This window comes from Pectinophora gossypiella, chromosome 2, assembly GCF_024362695.1.
Source record: "Pectinophora gossypiella chromosome 2, ilPecGoss1.1, whole genome shotgun sequence".
In the NCBI taxonomy this organism is placed as follows: domain Eukaryota; kingdom Metazoa; phylum Arthropoda; class Insecta; order Lepidoptera; family Gelechiidae; genus Pectinophora; species Pectinophora gossypiella.
In genome coordinates, this window is record NC_065405.1 from 6,487,304 (window position 1) to 6,509,918 (window position 22,615).

At 35.2% G+C, this 22,615-nt stretch overlaps 2 protein-coding genes across 3 annotated transcripts in view; both read right to left on the reverse strand.

Annotated features, from left to right (window-relative positions):
• LOC126377409 (uncharacterized) overlaps window positions 1-22,615 on the reverse strand; it is a 347,616-nt gene that overhangs the window by 253,553 nt on the left and 71,448 nt on the right. The window lies entirely within an intron of this gene.
• LOC126377392 (larval cuticle protein LCP-22-like) lies at window positions 18,151-22,106 on the reverse strand. Of its 2 annotated transcripts, none has more exons than XM_050025136.1 (4): window positions 21,963-22,106; window positions 21,590-21,684; window positions 20,917-21,171; window positions 18,151-19,148 (listed from the first exon to the last, which is right to left on the reverse strand). In XM_050025136.1, exons 1-4 carry the CDS (start codon window positions 21,975-21,977, stop codon window positions 18,926-18,928), a joined length of 588 nt encoding a protein of 195 aa, XP_049881093.1. In that variant the 5' UTR covers window positions 21,978-22,106; the 3' UTR covers window positions 18,151-18,925. The 2 variants fall into 2 exon arrangements, with proteins under 2 accessions (XP_049881093.1, XP_049881085.1); XM_050025128.1 differs by having other exon boundaries at window positions 20,917-21,183.

The window sequence follows — 22,615 nt, forward strand, 5'->3', positions numbered from 1 at the left end:
AAATGTAAACCCTTGAAACTGCGCTGCTTTTGATCCTAAAAGTAACGATTAGCTGCATATTTTCGAAAATAAACCTCCATTAGCTGGTTATGATTATGACTTATTTTTTTAAAGATCCTATGAACAAGATGAGCAATATAAAATAAATTGTAAAGCAAATCTACTACTACTTAAATTACGTTGGAAATACACAAAGTACAAAGTTACTACATTGTGTATTTTCAAGCTAGTACCTTCCCACACACATACTATTTCTTACAACTATATCCCAATTGGTGTAGTCAGAGCTACATCCATCGTAAGGTGAACTAGGTACCTGTGGGTCCGCACCAAGTTTTCTGTTAGACCACCTTTCCACGTAGTATGTTAAATGGAATTTTTAGAAACAATTTTGAATTGGCGCACGGTTTGAATATCAGACAATAATAGACTAAACAGGAACAAGTAACCGTCTCTATTATGAGCATCTGTCTTCCTATTCTTGGCTGTCACGCTCTCTGTCATTGCTCTGAAGGGATCGAGTTCCGTTTAATTGGCCCCAAGTGTACGACATAAGTTTAAATTAATTTCGAATTTGTGCTTTACATTAAGTTTTCTCACGCAAAGACTACCGGCTAGCTTTGAACTTAAATATTATTAAAATATGGTAGTGCTACATTGCTGTAAAAAATGTTTTAATACGTTAATGAACGAAGTCTAGAACTTGAGTATTACCTAAAAATAAATGTTTATTTGTATAAACACGTTACGTTTTATGTTTGTTTTGTTTGTTTGTTTTTTATTAATGTTTATGTTTTATATCTATTGTTATTTTTTTTTTGAGACAGATTTATTAAAGATTGGATGTTCCTTTAATTATAAATTATTTAATATTAATATTCGCACGCTGTATGGTTGAGTGATGGACTTTTATTGATATAATGTATATTTAATATCTTTTGTACCACTCTAGAGCGAATAAATTTCATTTAATTTTTTTTTTATTTATTAAGAATGAATAATAGGGAAAAAAACATGAAACAAAACTTACTCGTACCATTGGATTGTTGTGTAATAACGATGTATACCTACTAACCTACTTTATGGTGCTGATTCCAGTACAAACCATCTAATTTTAAGTTATACCTTACATTTTTTATCCCTCCTTTTTAACCCTCAGGCCTGTTGTCTTAAACGTTGTACCGGGTGAGAGCCTTCAGCGGTCCCCATTTATCCGGCCAAATAGTTAATGCCATCTGCGGCAAATCTACAATAAGTCACGTCAAAAAAAAAACAGACGTTTTACCTAAAAATACTCAATAATGTCTTAAAACATTTTATAACGGCAGTGTAACAGAACTATTGATATTATTTTAAAAAACGAGTGATTTTTAAATAATCTATAAATAACAACTCATCGAGGCGGTTGTTTGTTTGAGTTATATGTAGTTTTGTATTTACGCTGACTAATGGTAATAGGGTTTTAAGGAGAAACTTAAATTCAGGGTTTTAATTATTGTTTATTCGGGATGTCTGTTAGTTTTCATGTCGGCCGTACATATTTACACTTTTATGGTTGATAATGGAAAGTTATTTATAGCATCTTTTTATGTGAGAGATTATTTATATACACACATTATAACGAAAGTTAATAGGTAATGAAACTGACGACAGTTCTTGAGATAGTAAGTAAGTATAATCTTTATTGCCTTCAGCGCTCCCCATTTGTCCGGCTAAGTAGTTAATACCATCTGCGGTAAATCTACAATAAGTCATGCAAAAAATATCTACAAAAATACATGGTAATATTTGTAGAGGCTGGAGCCTAAACTAGGATACCCTGTGTTCTCCAGGGCTCCATCTCCAGAAAGTCATGCCAAAAGAAAATAACGAAATAGAAAAAAAAAGTGGAATAGTAACAGTTAAAATACATTTATTTTATTCTTATTCTTCTTCTTATTCTTAAATTATTACTTTTGAACTTTTTTTTACTTTGTTATTTTCTCTTGACCACGACTTTCTGGACGTGGAGGCCTGGAGTCCTGAAGATATGTCCTGGAGATATTTTGTCTGTGTTCACCTGAAGCTGATGAATAACTGTCGTCGAATTCGGTGTTGTATCTAGTATGCATTCGTACATGCATAAGATCACGCCTATTCTCTTTTGGGTTTGGCAGGGACAACGGAATTACACTTACGACGATCCTGACGCACCGCTTTAGCTTTTTCCACTCTCATCTGTGTATGCCTTAAAACCTTTTCTTTTAAAAGTTCCAAGTACAGTCATGAGCAATATCACGTACCCACTTTAGAACCCTGTCGCACTATCATATTTGACATTTAATGAGGCTTACGGTTTAAATTGTCAACAAAAAAGTTAATGTGACATGGTTGCAAAGTATATACATATTAGTACTCGTGACCGTACTTAGGAATGCTATACGCTAGTTCTTTATTCCACGACGCTACGACAAAGTGGTAGCACGAATAAGCTTACTAGCCAATATTATTGTTTTAAATTGCCTATTAAGTGTCCTTTTAATTTCCAAGTCGTTTTCATCAGTTCCCCTAAGTTGGCAAAGAAAACAATTCTGTAACTTGTTTATTGTTTAGGCAGCAAAACAGGGACGATCGTCAGTTGTTTGAATTGTCACACCCCAATGAAGTTGTCGAAACGAAAATAAGGGATTGGTAATAATTGAATAGGTTGTTAATTGGGTATCCATGTTTACTGTGTTACAATTACCGTTGAATAGTGAAGCAGCAACTTTTTTGAAGTAGTTAATATTAAATCTTACTGGCTTGCTTCTCAAATGGGGACCGCCGCCGGTTCGCACCCCGGTATCTTTTCAACTTTTACCGTTTAAGGGAATATTTTTTCACTAACACAGTTTTCTCGACCGCTATAGATGGCGATACGGCTCACCACCTATCACGTTGGTCTAGGTAACAGAAAGCTTGTTGAGGTGTAGGCTCTTAGTTCATCTAGCGATAGATGTACCTCTGACTACCCCAATCGGGATATAGTCGTGAGCTTATGTTACGTGATGTTATGTTATTCTTATCATCAAAAGCAGCTGAACGCATTCGTTCTTTGATTTTTATTTACTTTTTATCCAGCAGCGTTATACAATAACAATGTATTCTTGCATTTTCGTAAATAGTTACAATGTAACTTAGGATTAGGTGGTTTTTCCCGTCTCAAATTTTCAAAAACCCATTCCCAACTACTTGTACTTGAAAGCAATGTGCAAACAAGTAAAACCACAGACTGGCTGCATACTCTTTCGCACAAAATTCCGTAAACAACTGCGCAGTATATATAACTGCAGTAACAGCACTGCTCACATTGATTATGGCCCAGAGCGCAGTATAGATCTAACACTGTTTCAGGGTTGTCAAGCGTTCGGAAATCATTCGAAATTTTGGTTACTTAAATTGTTTAGGTTTATTTTATTTTATTTTTATTGTGAGCTACGATGATAGCTGATGAATATGAAGTGGACTGTATAACTAAATGAAGGAATAACAAATACTTAGCTTTGAGAGATATTTTTAATGTATTTTCTCCAATGTTCATGAAAAAAGCACAAGACGTTAGAACGAAACAAAACTAACATACAAAAAAGAAGAAATATAAAAAACATAAAAAGATTAAACGTGCTTTATTATTTTTAGTAGTACCAACCTTTTTAATGTAGGTAGATACTCTTAGGTTCATAACTATAAGTAATACGCAAATAATAAATACGGAAGACTCGACCGAAACCCTCCCTATAACTACACACTCAATTCGTCAGGCCAGCATTATTGTGTGCCGTGTGACCGGATCTTCAACTCGAAGTTTTGTCAGCCACATCAGAGCCCACCACAACAACGACCCAGGATAGATATTTAGAAGTCGCCAACGCCGGATACGATTTGGACGACATGATGATGATAAGTAATAATTTACCTACCTAAAACTAAGTCAAAAACCAGTAGTTTTATTTAAGATTATCTGTTCTCATTGTTATCGAATCTACATGATTATTTCTTATCTACCTCTAAAATGCCAGTGAAACAGGCATAAATGAACGTGGCTTATTAAGTATTAAATAGGTATATAAGTAAATTAGTAAATTTTAAGCCGTTGGTCCCGGCTATTAGCCGTAAAAACAACTCCACCAACCCGCATTGGAGCAGCGTGGTGGAGTATGCTCCATACCCGCTCCGGTTGATTGAGGAGAAGCCTGTGCCCAGCAGTGGGAAGTATAAAGGCTGTTTATGTATGTATGTAAGTAGTAAATTTTACTAATTTATTCCCTGCGTGGTACAACCGTTTGGCACAACTGGTTGTAACACAGGGAATTTTCCTCGCCAATAGGCCAATCGTCTGATGGTACATCATCAGCCCATTAACATCCCCACTGCTGGGGCACGAGCCTTCCCTATGGATGGATAGGGAGATCGGGCCTTAAACCATCACGCGGGACCAGTGCGGATTGATGGTTATTAACAACTGCTAATGCAGCCGGGACCAACGGCTTCACGTGCCTTCCGAAGCACGGAGGAGTTAACCGCCGCGCCACCGAGCTCGTATGATGGTACAATTAAACACACTCCCTAAGGAACAACCAATGCCAAATTGTTTCTCCCAAGAAGTTAAATTACGTCGAATATTTTTTTTACCATATCGCCAACCCTACATAGAGTAAGTACAGTGTACTTCGTCCACGACACTCTGCGGTCGGTAACGGGGTGTCATTTTCACGAACCCCGCCGTTCCGCCTTTACTTGCACGCATAAACGTTTAATTTTACTAAGGGCACAGGCTAAAGGCACATACGGTGGTGTTTCGAAACAAAATAGCCTTCTTGATGGCTGTTTTTGAACTTTAGAGCTGATGTTTTATGAAGTTTTATTTAGTTTTCTACTATTTACAGTAAGTATGTTTACTATGATGGCCTAGAGCTCGAATACCCGTGGTGACATATCACAAACCTCACTTTGTGATCCCTAGTTTGGTAAAGACATATCAAGCTGATCACCTGATGAGGCTGCTTTCTGATCTGTCAGAAAGTAAGATGATCATTGCTTTATTTAGTAGATATATACACAGCACATTACATTCATATATTTTATATGATGTTGTGATTAAATAATAGGCGTTAAGTAATAGGCAAACTAGGGATCACAAAGTGATTTTTGTGATATGTTGATTCGAACCCGGGACCTCCGGATCGTGTGCCCAACGCTCAACCACTGGATCACAGAGGCAGTTAAGGTTTCGATAATAACCCAACAAAATGATTAAAAGACAACGCTTTACATAATATCATTAAAAACTTTTATAATTTTAACACAAAGCAATACTGAAAATGCTATGGTGTGATTACACTTTATTTACTAATGTAAGTAGTTATTTAATAATTTTCTTATTATTATACAGTCATTATAATGTGAAATCACTGCATATTTTGCTTCTCCTCCGCTCAGTTTCTCCCTACAGGTAATTTTAGCATGAAAACATGAATGTCTGGATGAAGTACACATCCATCGCTGTAAAGTACAAACTCAAACAACGCCTGAAACTTTAGAAATAAAAGCATAGTAAACTTAGAGAGACGTTGCTCTACCTAAAGTGCAAGGCGCGAGACAGGGGCGCAGACGGTTGGGAGAGCAGCTGGTGTGTACCTATAGATGTAAGTACTTTGTTCTTGTGGGGTTATAGTTTTATATATTTTTTTGATGTTATTCCTTGGTCGCCCTCCCTGTTGATAAGGAACACCGTCGTGCATGGTATTTCGTCCATAACTAAACCCCTGACAGGATGTATCGAGCAAAGTGACGTACGTGTGTTTTCGTTGTTCTACTCTTTATTAAAGTTTAAGTAAACCTTCATAAGAATTGTCAATTCTTATTAGTACAAGTAGGTTTTTTATTTCTGACGTGATGTGATTTATTAGCTCAGACGGCATTTATGTCGTTAGTTCGCAAAAATAAATTCAACTTTCTTGCAATTCTTTTCAAATAGGAAATTTGAGTTTTATAGTTTCTTTAGAAGTAAAAGTTTTCTAAATCAATAAAATTAGAAAAGTGCAGTTTAAAGCAAACGTGATGAAGCTATAAAACTCTTTGTTGTACAATAGCGGATAGAGAAAGAGCAAGTTTCTTTATTGCTAATACAAAGTTTATGCTGGCCAAGGAGATTTAGTGTTTAGAAGTAGGTCACTTTTTTACGTTTAGAAAAAGACGGAACTTTAATAGATGAATATTTTTATAATTATTATAATATAATAACTATGCTTCAAACCTATTTAAGTATACATGTAAATAAAGTTAAAGACATCGTATCAACAGTGGCTGCAAGTTGTCTTTGATTACTTGTGGCTCTGCCCACCTCATTAGGGATTACGGGCGTGAGTTTATGTATATATATACTAAGTACCTAACAGTAAATAATATAAACAACAAGCATGCTATTTATCTAGTAGATACTAATCTACTTCATAAATCATCATAGAAATGTTTTTCTGAACTGTATTTTAATGTGGGCAGTGAAAAAAAATATTTTGCGGCTAGAGAGGGAAAAGAGAAGAAAAATTGACTAAAATAAAAAATGAAATCTTTCTTCCTGTGAAGTGCCGGGTGTCGATTCGGCAATTCAAACACTCGAAACTGCGTGGGTGCGTAGCTCCGTAGACAATGTTATGAGTGGTACGCTGTGAGGTAGCCTTCGGCGACAGTGCGGGAGATTGGCCGTCCATGTCTCCACTACTCCTCTATATTTCCCCACAGTCGTTTGTCATTTCTTACCCCGCCCTCATACAAATACACAAGAATACAAACAGCCGAGGCGGAAGCCGTGAAATTTAGAAATTCCTTTGTGTCGGCGCGTCGGCGCCACTTTGCCTTTATGCCTTTAGATCTACAAATTTTCAGATTTATTCTTTGAATAAATTTTGTGGTAGCTTGTCGGCTTTGAAATTCAATTGGCTCGGGGTCGACACATTGCTGACGAGTTCGTTTCCCTTCTTTTATTAAGGATTTGGTGGTTTTGTCTATGAAACACAGAGCGCCTTTGAATAACTCAGATTTCTTGTTTACAGAGGAAACATAAATTTTTAAATGTAACCCGTTTGATCTGTTGATAGTACTTCAAACGTTCTTGTTGCTTAATAATAGCATAAACACTTTTTATCTTAGTGTGTAATTAATTTAAAATGAATAACAACGTTTATTGTGTTCGATATTAGTTTTAGAATATTTATACAGATGTCGTAGGCGAAACATAAGAAAGCAAACAGATGAAGCGAACGCCACAGTTTTCTAATGCTTGATTCAATTTGTTTAGTGTTGGGGACACGAATAAGAAAACATTATACGGAGACTAGCTTAACATAAATATCTCACAAAGGCATGGCCCATCGAAGGCGGAAAAGGAGGAACATAATTCAATCAAGCCGGCAATTCGGTCTTTTGTATGTAAAGACCTCACCCGGGATTCTGTTCACATAAGTCCTCTGCACTAACTCTTTAGAATTATTCCGGGAAGCCACCCTTTCGATTAGATTTACTGTGCCGCAAATTAACATTTCAATTTTGCAACTTTATATAGATATGGAACGGAATATAGGTAGTGAAAAGTAAATGTCTATTCGTATAGATTTACATTTGAGTTTTTTATAATATAAATTTTGCAATGGTTTCCAGAGGCAAATAACCTTGTCATTTTTATGTCAAATCTGGGTGCACGGGAGTGCCCCTGACAAGACGAGCAAAGCGAAACGCAAGGGCACTACCTACCTTTTGTCGAAACGTTTCGTCGATGTTTGGTTTATCTGGTATAAACCGAACAAGAGTTATTGTTCGGCATATATCAGATAAACCAAATCTTCAGGATATTATGTTGTTAGCAGTGTACTTATTAAAGATATTAAGTTTCAAATGCATACTATTATAGTCTAGATTTTATTGATATGTGAAAAACCCCGATTTTGACAATTACTTACAGACTCGCTAATAATCATTATAATTATAACGTACTTCCAGATGTCTTAGATGGTAGAAATTTGGGATGTAACCTATTTTTAGGACATAAACAACAAGAAAATTATAAAATTTGGAATTTTCACCGATCTGATACCTATTTGACATTGCGATCATTGGTCTTGGCGACATTTTACATAAAAATGTTTATTGTTGGGATCATACCTAGACGAACAAAAGAAATTTTCAGCACACATATGCTTCCTATAAATTACCTAGGTACCCTACAGTGAACTTGCAGAATTATCGACCTTGGCCATTCTGTGGTACCCACATGGGTACGGGAGATTGCTTTGTATCTAACGTAGCTGAGGTAGCTATTATTATAAACTAAAGATTGTTCCATAATGATATATTAGCCCTTTGGCACACGTTTGTACGCCTCTATAAGTACATAACATAATACATAATTGACAAGGTTCCGTCACCAAACTGGCACATTTAAAAAACGGTAACTTCGTGACTTTAACGTCATCTTGTTAAAGTCACTCTAATTCTTCAGTCCCGTTTTCTATTTAATTAATTTTGACAAATTACCCTACCTTCTCAGTTTCTCTTTGCTTTCGTTTAATTAAATACTGAAGTGACACTGGGAGAAGCATGTCCGAGTGGCTTTAAGTCCACTGTTTAGTATTTTGTTAATTAGACTCACTAGTTCAAGAATCCTTCTTCGGGGGAGAAAACAAAACCGGAGATCTTAAGGGTTTCTGTCGTTTGTTGTTATTTTATCAAGTACGTAATCTGTTAAGGGGAGAAAATATCAACCTATCAATAATAACCCTGACACCAAGGTTGATGAGATTGGTAATTCACCTCACAACCCGCACGATAGAAGAGAGAAGATCAACCTTATGCAAAGTTTTATATTGGTTTTCAATAGTTCTGACGTAAAAGTTTTGATCTTAATTTTCAATCACAGATAATTTATGATTTCAACGCTTTCCTCAGGCGAGGTATAAATAATCTAAATTAACCTTAATTTTAATCTGATGTAGGTCATGCAGACATGGAGAAAATCAGGCTATTTTCAGAAATGGAACGTATTGATCCTTTTTATCCGTAAGTAAGTAACATGTTTGAAGCACCGTTGTTGTATCGGTGATATCGTTACTAATATTTCACGAACTAAATAAAAAGATACTAACAATTGTGCGTCGCTGGTGTTGGATATAAATAAAACCACATGCACATTGACTTTTAGAAATCAACTATATAATTTAAATTAACAAAAAGTGAAAAAAAGCAACACCCCATCGCCATGATGTTAGAAGGGTAGAAGGAAGATTAAAATGCGGTGTTGCCATAATATAAAACAATTTTTAGTGTGTACTACAGAACAATAGCGGCACTGTCAAATTTTATTAAAATTTACACGTGCTATATACAGAATGTTAGTGACATCGTAACGAAAACTTTGAGGGGTTATTCAGACCATAGTAAAGTTCTAAGTTGACAATCTATCGTTTACGTCGGAAAATTCCACTTGATATTAACTTAGAATCATTGTCTGAATCATCCCACTCAGTATACGTTACGATGTCACTAACACCCTGTATATATGATTAAAAAAATAATCACTGATAAACATTTGCATTGCTTAGGTGCCTACATTAACAAACGTAATATATTATGATTCACCTTTATCTTCTTCATAGCAATGCGTTTCCGCACATAAACAATGTTGACTAACCAAAATTGCCATTGATAGGTTTGCGTGCATCAATAGATAAAACGACTACCAATGACATACGAAGTATTAAAATTCACCCCACAATTTACTCGTAGATTTATCATCCCCTAGTATATTTACTGAATGCATAGGAAATTTACCTTATTGGCGTGATGTTCAGTTATCTCGGAAGACATGCGTCCTTGCCATATCTTCCCTAACATAAACAAAACGAAACGCAATTTTCATGTTGAAGTCAATAGCTTAGAATAATAAGCGATAGTAAGTAATATTAAGGAAATCCACATAAGAGTCCCCTTTTTGATGTGGTACTTATAGTGTGACAAGTCACGAAATTCTCGTTTCAAAATTAAAGGCACTTTCGTAGATGAAAATTTAAGATCGATGTATTTTTCGTGTGAGGCATTTTAGTATATTATTACTGTCGTCAACCCAATGTATAATATACCAATAAAAGTATAATACTGAAAAAATAATTTATCATCTATACTCGTACAGCCCATCCTTTTTAAAACTTTCTTTTTTAACATTAATTTTTGAAACTATAATTTATCAAAAAGTGATATGAATATGAACTAAATTAATTCGACAATTACAACTTCGAACAGTAGTACCACCGCAGAGAGGAATATGGAGGGTAATTCTGGGGTGCTCTGCGTAGCTGGTTTACTTCACGAACCATTAAATTTTCCTGTTTGCATTTTTTAGCATACGTTACTCTCGAGACGGAGTTCTCCTACGGCTTTACGATTGTAGTTTAGGGGAACGGTTTGCTCTGTATATACTCACAGGCACTTGCAGCTGTGAATTTATTGAATTTTATGTTTATTCTGATGCGCTTAAGTGAATTATTCGCGAGTTTCCGTAGTAGGGTGATAAATTTATCGTTGTTTCTTGTTGTCTTTGTTTTTTAGTACTAGTGGAAGTGTAAAGAAACGAATGGGTCTGAAATGTCTTAAAGTGTTGTTTTAAAACAGACAATAATAATAGGTAAATATTTATTCTTGAAAAAAGAATTCTTCTGTTTATGTTTCATCAACTAGAAGGAAACACATATTAGGTAATAGTTACTACATAGATTGTCATACAAACGGGTATACGCGCCCCACTCTACGCGTTATATCTCAAGAACGTATGAACAAATAGTTGTATAAGACCAAAAATTAGCCCCCTAGATAGCTCCACCCCCACCCTACAGTACTTTAAGTATGTTGTTAAAAACAGCGAGGAAGACCTAGAAGGACGTACATTGACCAAATTGGAGATGTCCTTAGAAAAGGTTCAGATCTACTCTGAACCCGCGTACGTGTACGTAACGTTTGATGATTGTGGAAGAAGCAAGAGAAGTGTGTCAGGATCGAAGCAAATGGTATTCCATAGTCTCTGCTTACTCCGGTAGGAAATAGGCGTGAGTTTATGTTTGTGTGTGTTAAAAACACCATTTCGTACAATGCTAAAATTCGCTTTTACACGAATGATGACCTCTATTTTTCCTTCGTTGGGTGGACTAAAAATGGACACGTCACAATAGTCCAAATAAATTAAATTCAACTCAATCCTAACCATAGCATTAAATATGTACCGTATTTTTCTGTATAAATTGTTAATTAAACATAAATGAAAACGCAGTGGAATCAGAAGCCATCCACTAAAAGCTCTAAAGTGATTCGCAGTCCGTTAATGGTTTAAAAAAATAGTCTTTCTGTTTGAAAACGCTGTGTTATTTGGACAGTTTTTATTATTTAAAATATTTTAATGGACACTTTTGGTCACCGTGCCGCTATTGGGGCTGCGTTTTTTTCGGACTAGACCATGAATAATGTTATTTTGGTCTGGTATAACAAACGTACTCTATGTGTTAAAAATATAGGTACATACTTAGTTCTGCTCACAGCTCACGGGGAAATTCAATTAATCGACATTTCACGAAATTGCTAAAATAACCATTCAGAAAATACATTGTTTTACCCTTATTTTCAACTTTGAACATTTTGGTGGTAAAATTAATTGAAATTGGTAAGACAAAAATTCCCCGAGAATAAATGAATGGGTTTCCAGGAACTTCAAAATAGATATTCAGTCTAGTTAGTTTATAAACAATAGGTAATTGTTATCTATTAAAATATCTAAATCACGAATATGTGAAAATGTTGATGATATGGAACTTGATATGAACTTGATAATGATGATAGTAATCTTGTCATATTCTTTTTACAGATGAAAATATACGTAGGTAGGTGTTCTGATTTCTCAATTTCTATCGGAAAAAACGTGAATATCAACAAAGTGGCGGTCACAAATAAACTTCGTAATAATCATCCACAAATTCAATCCATAACCTATAAAACTCTGAGAGAACCACCGACTCCGGAAGCGAGCAGTTGGGCTTATCCCAACTTTTTGACATTCTTCAATACTGTATTTTCGCCTTTAAGTGGTCCTGTTAAAGTCGTAGAGGGTGGTAAAGGTAAGTTGGCCAGGGTATACAGTAGCCCCAGGCGGATGTCACCGACAGTTACCTTATTTGGAATCGGTCCAGGACTCGGCAAACTTTTATGTTATTTCAATGTGGTTAAACTGAAAGAATCGCATTTGCAACCCGATAGACCGGTTGCTAATGTAAGTGTCTACTTGGGGTTTAGAATAAGTTACTCGTATTTCGAATAGGGAACATTAATCATTTTGTCTTTGCCTTTATTTTACAGAATTTCATGATTTCACTAGACGTCAATTAAAAACTGAAAACATTGTATTTTCTTGGAAAAAACCGACAGTTGTAATTTATTCGCCAAAACGGGACTGGAGTGCCGATGACGTCATTCGCGTTTATGTCAGTTTGATAATTCGTTGCCATTTTGACAGTTTGATTTCGACCAAAGTACGTGAAATGAGTTGATCTCAATTGACAAACACAGATGACGTCATTGGAAGCCGAATTGTATTTTCAAATCAGAAGCATAATCATCATTATTTCCCTAGCGTTATCCTGTTTTTCACAGGGTCCTCTTACCTAACCTGAAGATTTGACAGGTCCGGTTTTTTTACAGCAGCGACTGCCTATCTGACCTTTCAACCCGCGACGGGATAACCAACCCAATACAGGTTAGCTCACATACTTGCAAAATGCATTTCTCTGGAATGTGGGTTTCCCCACGATGTTATTTCCTTCACCGCTGAACACGTGATAGTCATTTATGATCCTATCATGAATTCGAAAATAAATTCGACAGTCATTGGTTTAGGCCTGTGCTAAATTACTTAAATTATTATGCCTCCGTGGTCCAGTGGTTCGAAACCCGGTGGGGACATATCACAAAAGTCACTTTGTGATCCCTAGTTTGGATAGGACATTACAGCTGACCTGATTGTCCAAAAAGTAAGATGATCCGTGCTTTCGAAAGCACGTTAGGCCGTTGGACCCGGTTACTTACTGATGTAAGTAAGTAGTCGTTACATGAGCCATGTTAGGGGCCTTTGGCGGCTCAATAATAACCTTGACACCAGGGTTGATGAGGCTGGTAAATCACTTCACAACCCACACGATAGAAGAACAAGAAGATTGGGAACGGTATGTTTGTTATGACACGTGTGAACCGATTATGATTTATATAAAATACTTTTGCTCAATATGGAAGAACACGATAGCACCTTGAACTCTGTGTTATGACCTGCGCCGTGAAATAAATTTAACTTTTGACTTTTTGGTTGATATTTATTACAATTTAAATAATAATTATTATATTGGAGGTTTTCATTCCTTCTTATGAAGATATCAAATTGATAGACAAGGCTGACAACAGGAAGGATGATATTTCACATAGTTGTTTAAAAAATATATATGACGAATACAGTAATGCCAATTAAGATTTTTGAGTTCTTTAACTGTAGGCACCTACTTTTATCTAGATAATTAAATTTTACTTATTTAATACAGATATAGTTTTGTATTCCATACAATTATCATATCACTAGATATAAACACTCACAAATAAATTTTATTTTACTTATTTGCGCATTCCATACTTTGAACTTGAGTTCGATGATATTATTAGTTTCCTGGTTATTTTTAATACATACTTGTCTGTAGCCAACCCAATGATTCCGACAGTTTTGTACTGTTGACCGATATCTGTCAAATACAACCACTCATAATTGAATTACCAAGATTTCGTTATCCTCAACCTTAATCTTCGCAGACCCACTTCAGAATCAATGCATTCATTGTGCTCAGATAATGGTTTTACACATTATTACCGTTATCCGTTCAATGGCCGTCAATTAACACTTCGCAATTATGATATCAATCAAATAATGCAGTGCCTGAAAAGCAATGAATTCTGCGGAGTCATCGTCACGAACTTCGCGGTCAATGACACGAGACACGTAATACGATAATAAAAAAATATTGAGAATAATTTTAAATATTGGGGCAAAGAAATTAATAAGGATTAGGCCCGAAAAGAGAAGATTTTTTCAAGTTTTTTTTTAAGTTTTATCAGGATAGCAGACGCGAACCACAAGTTGGAACACATTTGACATTAAATGACATTTTATAGGACACAAATATAAAAAATCAAATTCTATTTATTTTTTTCCAATTAGACATAAAACCCACGTACTAGTTTCAAAAGTCAAAGGTCACTGGTTCGGTATTTTAGGAGAAGGTACCTAATTGTGGTACCATCGAGAACTTGCAATATTTTATTACCCGTGGGCTTTATGTTCAATTAATTGCTCCGAATCAAATTCCAAGCTATATGGTTAGATTAGGTTAGGTTAGTTAGTTACTTACTTAAATCTAATAATAACCTTAGCCAACATCATCACGTGAATACGAAGTTAAAAGTGATACCAATGAAAAAAAAAATGAAAAACTTTCTTTATCAAAGACGCATTGATCAAATGGGGATTAAAACAAAAATTGGCAAAAATGATGTAAGTAGTTTTTGTTCTTTTTCCTTTAACCGAATCACGTTCCGAAGCCTGGGGTTTTTGGAAGTTGGTTCGTGGCCAATTAAGCGACCAGGCGCCAACGTCCGCCCTTCTTCCGCTCGTAGGCAACCGCCAAATAGTTTGCGTCCAATCTTTATATATTTTCCTCCCACCCCATTGTCTTATGGCATTTTTCCCGACTCGTTGGCTTAAGGAATATTTATTTACTTACTTAGTATGAACATCTTTTGTTATGCTGTCTGGGAGGGTGTTGCTATTGAAATATTGCGATGGCAATGAGTGACAGTATTTCCCGGCGCGTGTTTCGCATAAAGCCAGTAAGAAATAAACCAATGATTATTGTCATTTTTATTATTCCCATTGGTTACAATGGCGTTATACTTTTTTATGTCGTCAGTTGTTAGAACGGTCAGGTTAGGTAAGCGGACCTTGTTGAAAACGGAATAACGCTAGGGAGATGATGATTGTTATATTGATTATTGTCTCAAGTATGACATAGAAGAGCTAGTCATTACTTCATTACAGGAAATCTTCAACTTACATTTATTTTATGACACTGTTTCGAGTTAATTTCCTAAGTGAAGAAGATAAAAACCATTGAACGGAACAAATTTGATGCAGTCGTTAATAACAATAATAACATCTAAAAAATAACTCATTAGAGTTTTCAAATGTCTAAAGAAAGTCATGACACAATTAAATGTAACGGACACCTTTTGAACGATGATTTGCGAATTACTTTCATTATTAAGAAGCGCTACAATTATCTATTAATAGTTTGTAATCGATAATTATATTCAGCTGATATGTCTTATGTGTTAATATGATGCTACCAATTATAAACGTATATAATGACTGGTTGTATGAAGACCACGTGCTTGTAAACGAAAAATAAAACGCTTTCAACAATGTAGAAGTGGAACAACGTTCAATGCGATGTGACTGATAACACGTAGATGAGATGAACCGAAGACCAAACCCAAGGCAGAACGTTTTAAGGTACAACTCTGGGATTGATATGAACTTATGAAACGTGATACAATGTTATTTTGAGGATTCTAAAGGATGAACGGAGCTCTCAGATTTGTACCTGGCTATGTCGATTTTTTCCTTAAGTTTCTGTGATTGTTAGCAGATATCCTCTAGCCATAAAGGCGGTCAATCAACACAGGGCAACAAACACTTCAGGACCAAGATATCGACTTTGCCGACGTGTTCGACTTTTCCCTCATTTAGCGCTTATCACTATGGCGATTCTCTCAAACATAAATACCTCAGTCGGCGTCCTGGCCTGAGCAGAGATTGGCGTCCAACTGGGCACCCTCATGCCTGTAGTCTTAAATTTTATACCGGGTGAGAGCTCTCATCGCTTCCCATTTGCTTGGCCAAGTATTTAATGGAATAGTTTAATTTGGTTTGATACTAGCCCAGGAATATACGCGTAGTTTTCTTGGTCTTTTAGTGTCAGCTTTTATTTTCATCTTGAACGAGTATCTACCTCACAAATTAACAATTTAAGTTTCCGTAAAAGCCGTTTATGCCTTATCTCGTTCCAGAAATTATCCGCAATACAAAATTGCATTTTTTATTTGTTTGTAATTAAGGCGTTGAGTATGCATTAAAATCCAAAAAATATGCAATGTTTTGAACCAAACCGCGATTCGCGTAATGTAGTAGCTATCAACGTCATATCGCTGACGATTGGCTAATCGTACTTCATTTGCATCTCGATATCATTTAAGCTTCAAGTCTTATATCAGAATTAAAATCTTCTGTTTACGTTTGTCGACGTCCTTTGCAAGTATTTACGGGGGTCAATGACCTGGAAGGTCGTAATATATATTGAAACGAATATGTTGCTTTCTTTTTGGAGAAAAAAAGAAACTGTGGAATTATCCTGTTGGCACAACCAGAGCTGTTTTATGGCTTAGAATTGCAAAAGTATGCGAGTATTTTATTTGGCTTATGGTATTGTACCGAGTTCTGAAGTGTCTAAAATGTATGCCAAAGTATCTTATGCTTTAGCTTTTAATATGTCAATAACGTCTACATTGTATGAAGTTTAATTGTGTATACGAATATGTGGTCTTTAGATGCTAATTACTGTTTGCATATGTAGCAATATTAGCTAGGCAATCAGATTCTCAATGAAGACATCGAATGCTTAGTCAATTAAATTGAGACCCAATTATTTCCAGTCACTTAATTATGCATGAGGCGGAAAGATACTGAATTGGCATAAGAAACAGAATGCAAAACAACAAGCTTTCTAGCTTTAAGAAAATAAAATTATAATAAATATTGATATGAAGGAGGATGTAGAGGGAATTTATCTGAGTATCTGAAACTAGTCCAACGAACAGCGATTTCCGCGTCCACAGAAAATGCAAAAGGATATAATGGACAAGACCTATTTGGCATGGCAAGGCATCGCTTGTATCGTAAGTTATTTCGTTAAAGAAAGAAGCAGGGCAGATAAGACGGTGCGCAGTGCAGCAGCCGCATCGCATTGCGTCGGGCAGAGCGGCGCCGGCCACTTGGCAGCTTGCTCGGTCAACGTCCCCCGCCTCCATAAAGCCTCCACAAACCCGAGCCAAAACAATTTCGCCAAATTTCTTGCCAGTGCCCTAACACGCATGACTTTACGATCCAACCGATGAGACCCGTTTATTTTCTCCCGCGTTATTTTTATTGAAATGCGTAGCGCCTCCTCTCGGTATTTATTTGCCGCGTTATCAGATCAAATATTGCTCGCGTCCCGAAGATTATTGCCGAATTTACCGTTTGAGGACTCGTTTCATATAGGGCATTTTATGCTACAAAATATACTGCGACAACAAAATATTTTTATAAATAAGTATCATCCACTCGATTCATTAGTAAGTTGATATGAAATAAATGTGGTGAAATTGTCCCAATTAAAGAAATATGAATTTGAATAAATCAAGAATAAAAATATGTTTTTAAAAGTTTGCTCAGCGAAAATTAAACCCGACTGAGAATTCAAGTTATCAAATATTTATTCTAACTAGAATGGAATAGATTCGAAAGTTACCATTTTTGGCAGCGGCGATTAGAAGTTCGGTCTTAACTTCGTTATTCAAATGTAGTATTGGAATGAAATAATAATTTAGTCGTCATTCTTCAAAATAAATGTAGCTCAATTATTTTTTCTTTATTTAATGGACATAAAATGGCTGTCTAGACGTTAGATATACAATATTATAATGCATTTTACTCATAATTTAAGAATTCAACAAGTTCCTTTGTTCATTCGCGGAGCTACAAAATTCCTTTCTTTACAATAAAAATGTATCGAAGTGTGAAAAATGATATCTTTTATTTAAATAGGTAACCTACTGGTAAGTATTTTAAAAGTAGAATCATTATTTATTCCGTTAATTACGTTACTATGTATTCTGAAAATAAATTACAATAATGGAATTGAGGGTGATGGAATAAAATATAAAATTATTTATGAAAATAAATTTATTATCACAATTCATAAATAGGTCCCTAAATTCGAGAAAGCTAGTTCTTATAACTAAATTATAAATTAAAACTCACCTAACAGACAATTTTTTATTTTAACAGGTCTTTGCAAAAGTACGTTTAAATCAGAAGTATATCTACGCTATATTATTGAACATAGCATAGATAACTTCAGGTAATATGTTTGACAAATTACCTTTAAAATCTGAACTAAAATGTCATAATCGTGAAGTACTAAACGTGATGATTGAAAATGATAATCATTAGATGGCAGTTGAAAATGGCAGTCAATTGAAGTATGAGGAAGTTGGATCGCTTACATTAATAAATACTGATTCGAATAGTAGCGATTAAGTTTGGTATGTGGTCCTAAATGTGCTTTGAAATTTGAGCTGAGCTGGTTTCAAAATAGGATTCAAAGAGCAGATTCATATTTAAATTAATGAATTTTCAACTAAGTTTGATTATTTCTTCGCTCTATTTCGCGATATCTCATGATATAATCAATCATATTATATCATATCATTATTATATCATATCATTATTATATTATATCATTATTTTTTTCACTTGGTAGATTTTGATTCAACCCTAGGTCATGGTATTTCAGAATTGCTAATCTGATCCAACAATAACACACGGAAATAGTTATTCCATTGCATGTGAGATCTGATATATCGATATGCCTCCTATTGGACTCTTTGACCATGAATCTAACCTAAGTCTTGACAATGACCTTTCGACCACGCTCAGCTCAGCACCACTTACATAACCTATAACCTAGTTCACTTTCTCAACCACCCACTTGCCCGAATATGGGGTTTCTAGCCGTTTCACTTTAGGCCTGAATCCATTCTCATCAGCAGTGTAATCTACCCTATACATGAAGCCATCAGGACCGATATATTCGTAGAAGCCCTTGGACGCAATGCCCTCATCGAGAGAGTTGGGGTTCTTCAGGACCGCGTTCTCTTTAGCTCGGATCTTGTTCTCGGTTTCGAAACTGAAATAGAAAAAGAAATGAGCGTTAAATTTCGTTACAGAGTACCTCCCGCTTGTAGTAAACATCGTAAATAATGGAAACTAAGAAGGACGGGAGGTGAAAATACTGACATTTATTGAAAGAAGCCTATAGCTAAACAATAATTATCCTAAAGCAGTTTATGTGTCCGATATTTTTTATAGTTAAATGACCGACTTAACAATCAAGTTTGCTGGTTTTCAAACATATCTGCTGAATTCAATAGAAATACCAAGACCATAATTAACGAACTTATCAGGTACAAATAGCTTTATAATAGCAGCCAGTTCAATTCAAGCGTAAAGAAGATTTACTGTTTGTATCGGAATCTTGCTTCCGGCAATTAACATTTTATATGTATTTTACTAACATTAGTGCTGTAAGCTTGACTTCCGATTGAAACGGATTATCGTTGTATAATCGATTCTGAATAGTTTCAATATCAATGGCAATTCCTCATTCCATTCAGGCGCTAATAAGAGATAGGTAAACTCGTGTCTTTTATTTAACAAACTTTGGTTTTGTATAATATTACTTCTTGATATTTATACTCACAGTTAAATGTTTTTCATGGTCTCAGTTATACAGTGCACAATAAGTTTAATACAAATAATCAAGTTTAATACTATTTGTGAATTTTCTGAAACTGAAAAAACTTTTTGGGAATCTATATTATAGTGCGAGGAACTTCCTAGCCTTTGGACAATAAAGATTTGTAGCTGATAGCGTACGATGTCAATCCGTTCATTTAATGATGATAAATTGTTTTGACGCTACGACTCTTGTAGCGCCTTGTTTAACTATCGGTCAAGGTCTAAATACGTGTGTTAAAAATTGATCTCCTTTAATGCTATTGTAAAACGAAGGTCAGTGACCTTTGTTAGGTACTTGATCAGCTGTTTATTGTTTATGATGTATATTAAATTATGATAATATTGAGTTCTTATAGTTGGTAATTTTTAACTTGCTATTTATATCTTTGTTGCATTGGTCCTCACTGACAGATTTATTTCTTGTCATTGAAGAAACTGTTGTAAATATTTTTTTTTTGACAATTAAGTATTCTAATGAATTTAGTAGCTTTAATATCAATTGGTCCATTGTTTTTGGTAATATTTCCAATATACTATTTCATTTTAACATGTTTTTTATCATTTTGATAATGTATATTTCCTACGCCTCTTCACGTCCAACAAGAATGCCATGATGTAGTTTAACTATTATGGTCGTGTTTAAGATAAATGTCGCTTTATTAATATTCCTTTAAAGTTTAGTATATTCAAATGATGCCTAACATTAAGAATGGCAAGGTCAAATGTTATGTAGGTGAGCCGTGTGCATTCATTAAATTAATAGCCATTAGAAATTGTAATTTTTTAGGTTTTGATGACGTAGCTTTGAATAAACATAAGTTGATTTTCTATAATAATAAAGTCGGAACTTACTATCTAGACAAAAAAATACTAACACCGCAAGCATCGCATCGTTGCTATAAATTTCTGTTCAAATGTTTTATTCAACCCCATTTTACGAGTGAGTCTATGACTGCGTACGCGATTGGTTGTTGACATAGAAATCTCGTCATCATTTACAGCCCTTTTTACAGACCTTTCTTTATTACTGAATGCCACTTTGCCAATCTCATCCATAACCATTGCTACAACGTCAAATGTACATCGGATTAGGTACCAAGTGTACAAGTCAACGGGCGAACATTCAAACATTAAGAAGCAAATAATAATACACTTACTCAAAGTCGTATTTGTCTTCTTCGTAGTTGTGGTTTTGGCTGAGGATCTTGATGCCGTTGTTCTTGTAGTATCCTTCTTTGAAGAATGGGTTCAGTTGCTCTGGTGGGACTCGAACGTGTCTGTAGATCGACGCTTCAGGAACGTAGGGTTCGTAGTCATGTGTATACGGTCCGTAGCCTCCATCATAAGGGTTGTCAATATGGATGTATGGGTTCGGCACGTGGATGTACTTGCCCTCGTCAGTCGGGATGTACCTGTGCACGAAACTTGACTTCGAATAATGCCGTAAATTTAAAGTATGAGTCGTTTTTTGGTAGAGGTTTTGCTGTGGGACTTATTAAGTAGGAAGAAATTGATAACCGTATTTGCTACGCATTTCTGCTGCTGCTGATTATGAAGATTTTGACCGAAATGACCGAAACCGAGCCAAAACTTTAAAGCTTCTCTAAAATAGTTAGATTATTTAAGTAAGTATTTTAAAGATCCTTCAATAAATTATAAAGTTTGTAGATCATGTTATTTAGTTTCAAAGTTCTTATTTTTCTTTAGGTGCGCAAAGTGCCAAAGCAGACTTTAAGATAACGTACTAAATAGTAAGTACCAAAACACCTAGTCTAGCTAAAATATATAGAACAAGTATTTGTTCTGTACACGCTAGTGACATTTACTTACTTGCCGTTATCACCATATTTGTAAGGATTCCAACGACCGTCCTCCACAGGTACGCCCACCACAGCCGCTATGCCGATGGTTAGGACACACACAGACTGCAACAAGAAAAAGGGAAATATAAGAAAATGATTCGGAAAATATAAAATAATAGACAGGTAATATGGGATTAAATTCAGTAAGTAATAGCCTGAAAGGATTTGGATGAAAATTAAGAAGAGAACAGATAATGCAATAATGGAAATCCAGAAAAACTTTTGGTGAAATATATACAGGGCTTTAGCGAGATTTATAAATTCTTAATTGAAAGTTATAAATTTTACAGATATATTTGAAAATTTGAAAATAAAATCACTATAATTTCTTCCGGAATTACCTCGAAAGAAAGCATCTTGAAACTTCACTGTTGGCAGTCTCGTAAAAATGGTCACAATTTCTACGCTACAGTTCCAATATCACTAGATCACAAGGCCGTGTCACTACGCGAAAGACCTGCACGTATGTACTCTCCTTAGGGGATTCCAAATGGTTGTGTTGATTTCGAAATCAACGCTTCGCTTTTATACATTTGCAACATCCAACTCATCTCCGCAGGAATATACGGCTGTACGTTGCCTGTGCGTATTTGTGCGTCATAGCTATGCAGCACACACACACACACACGCAGTAATGGCGTTCCGTATTCTTATTTTGTTATAGTAAAAAAATAGGGCCATGAGTAATGAGTAGGTGTATTCGATTTAGTAAATATTGTAAACAAAATTATGTTTTGTCATTTATAGGGACCGATTTTTTGCCACATTTATTTATTTATTAAAAACGTACAACATATTAAATTATACTGTTTGAGTCCAAATATAGTAAGTTTTAATTAAAAAGCAAGTGAATAACCCTCCCGTAGCCGAACAAAAAACTTTTCCCCATAGGGCAATTTATTATTAACGTTTTAAAATTAAAAATCATCCAATTATTCTGAATACTGAACAACATTGTTCAGAAAAAACTACACGTAAAATTAGATATATTTTT

Excerpts from the sequence above, each read along its gene's own strand:
- LOC126377392 (XM_050025128.1), bottom strand. Across the intron at positions 21,184-21,589 it reads AAATATGGTGATAACGGCAA|TTTCGTGCACAGGTACATCC; the intron begins GTAAGTAAATGT and ends TTCGAAGTCAAG. Across the intron at positions 19,149-20,916 it reads GAAGACAAATACGACTTTGA|TTTCGAAACCGAGAACAAGA; the intron begins GTAAGTGTATTA and ends TTTCTATTTCAG.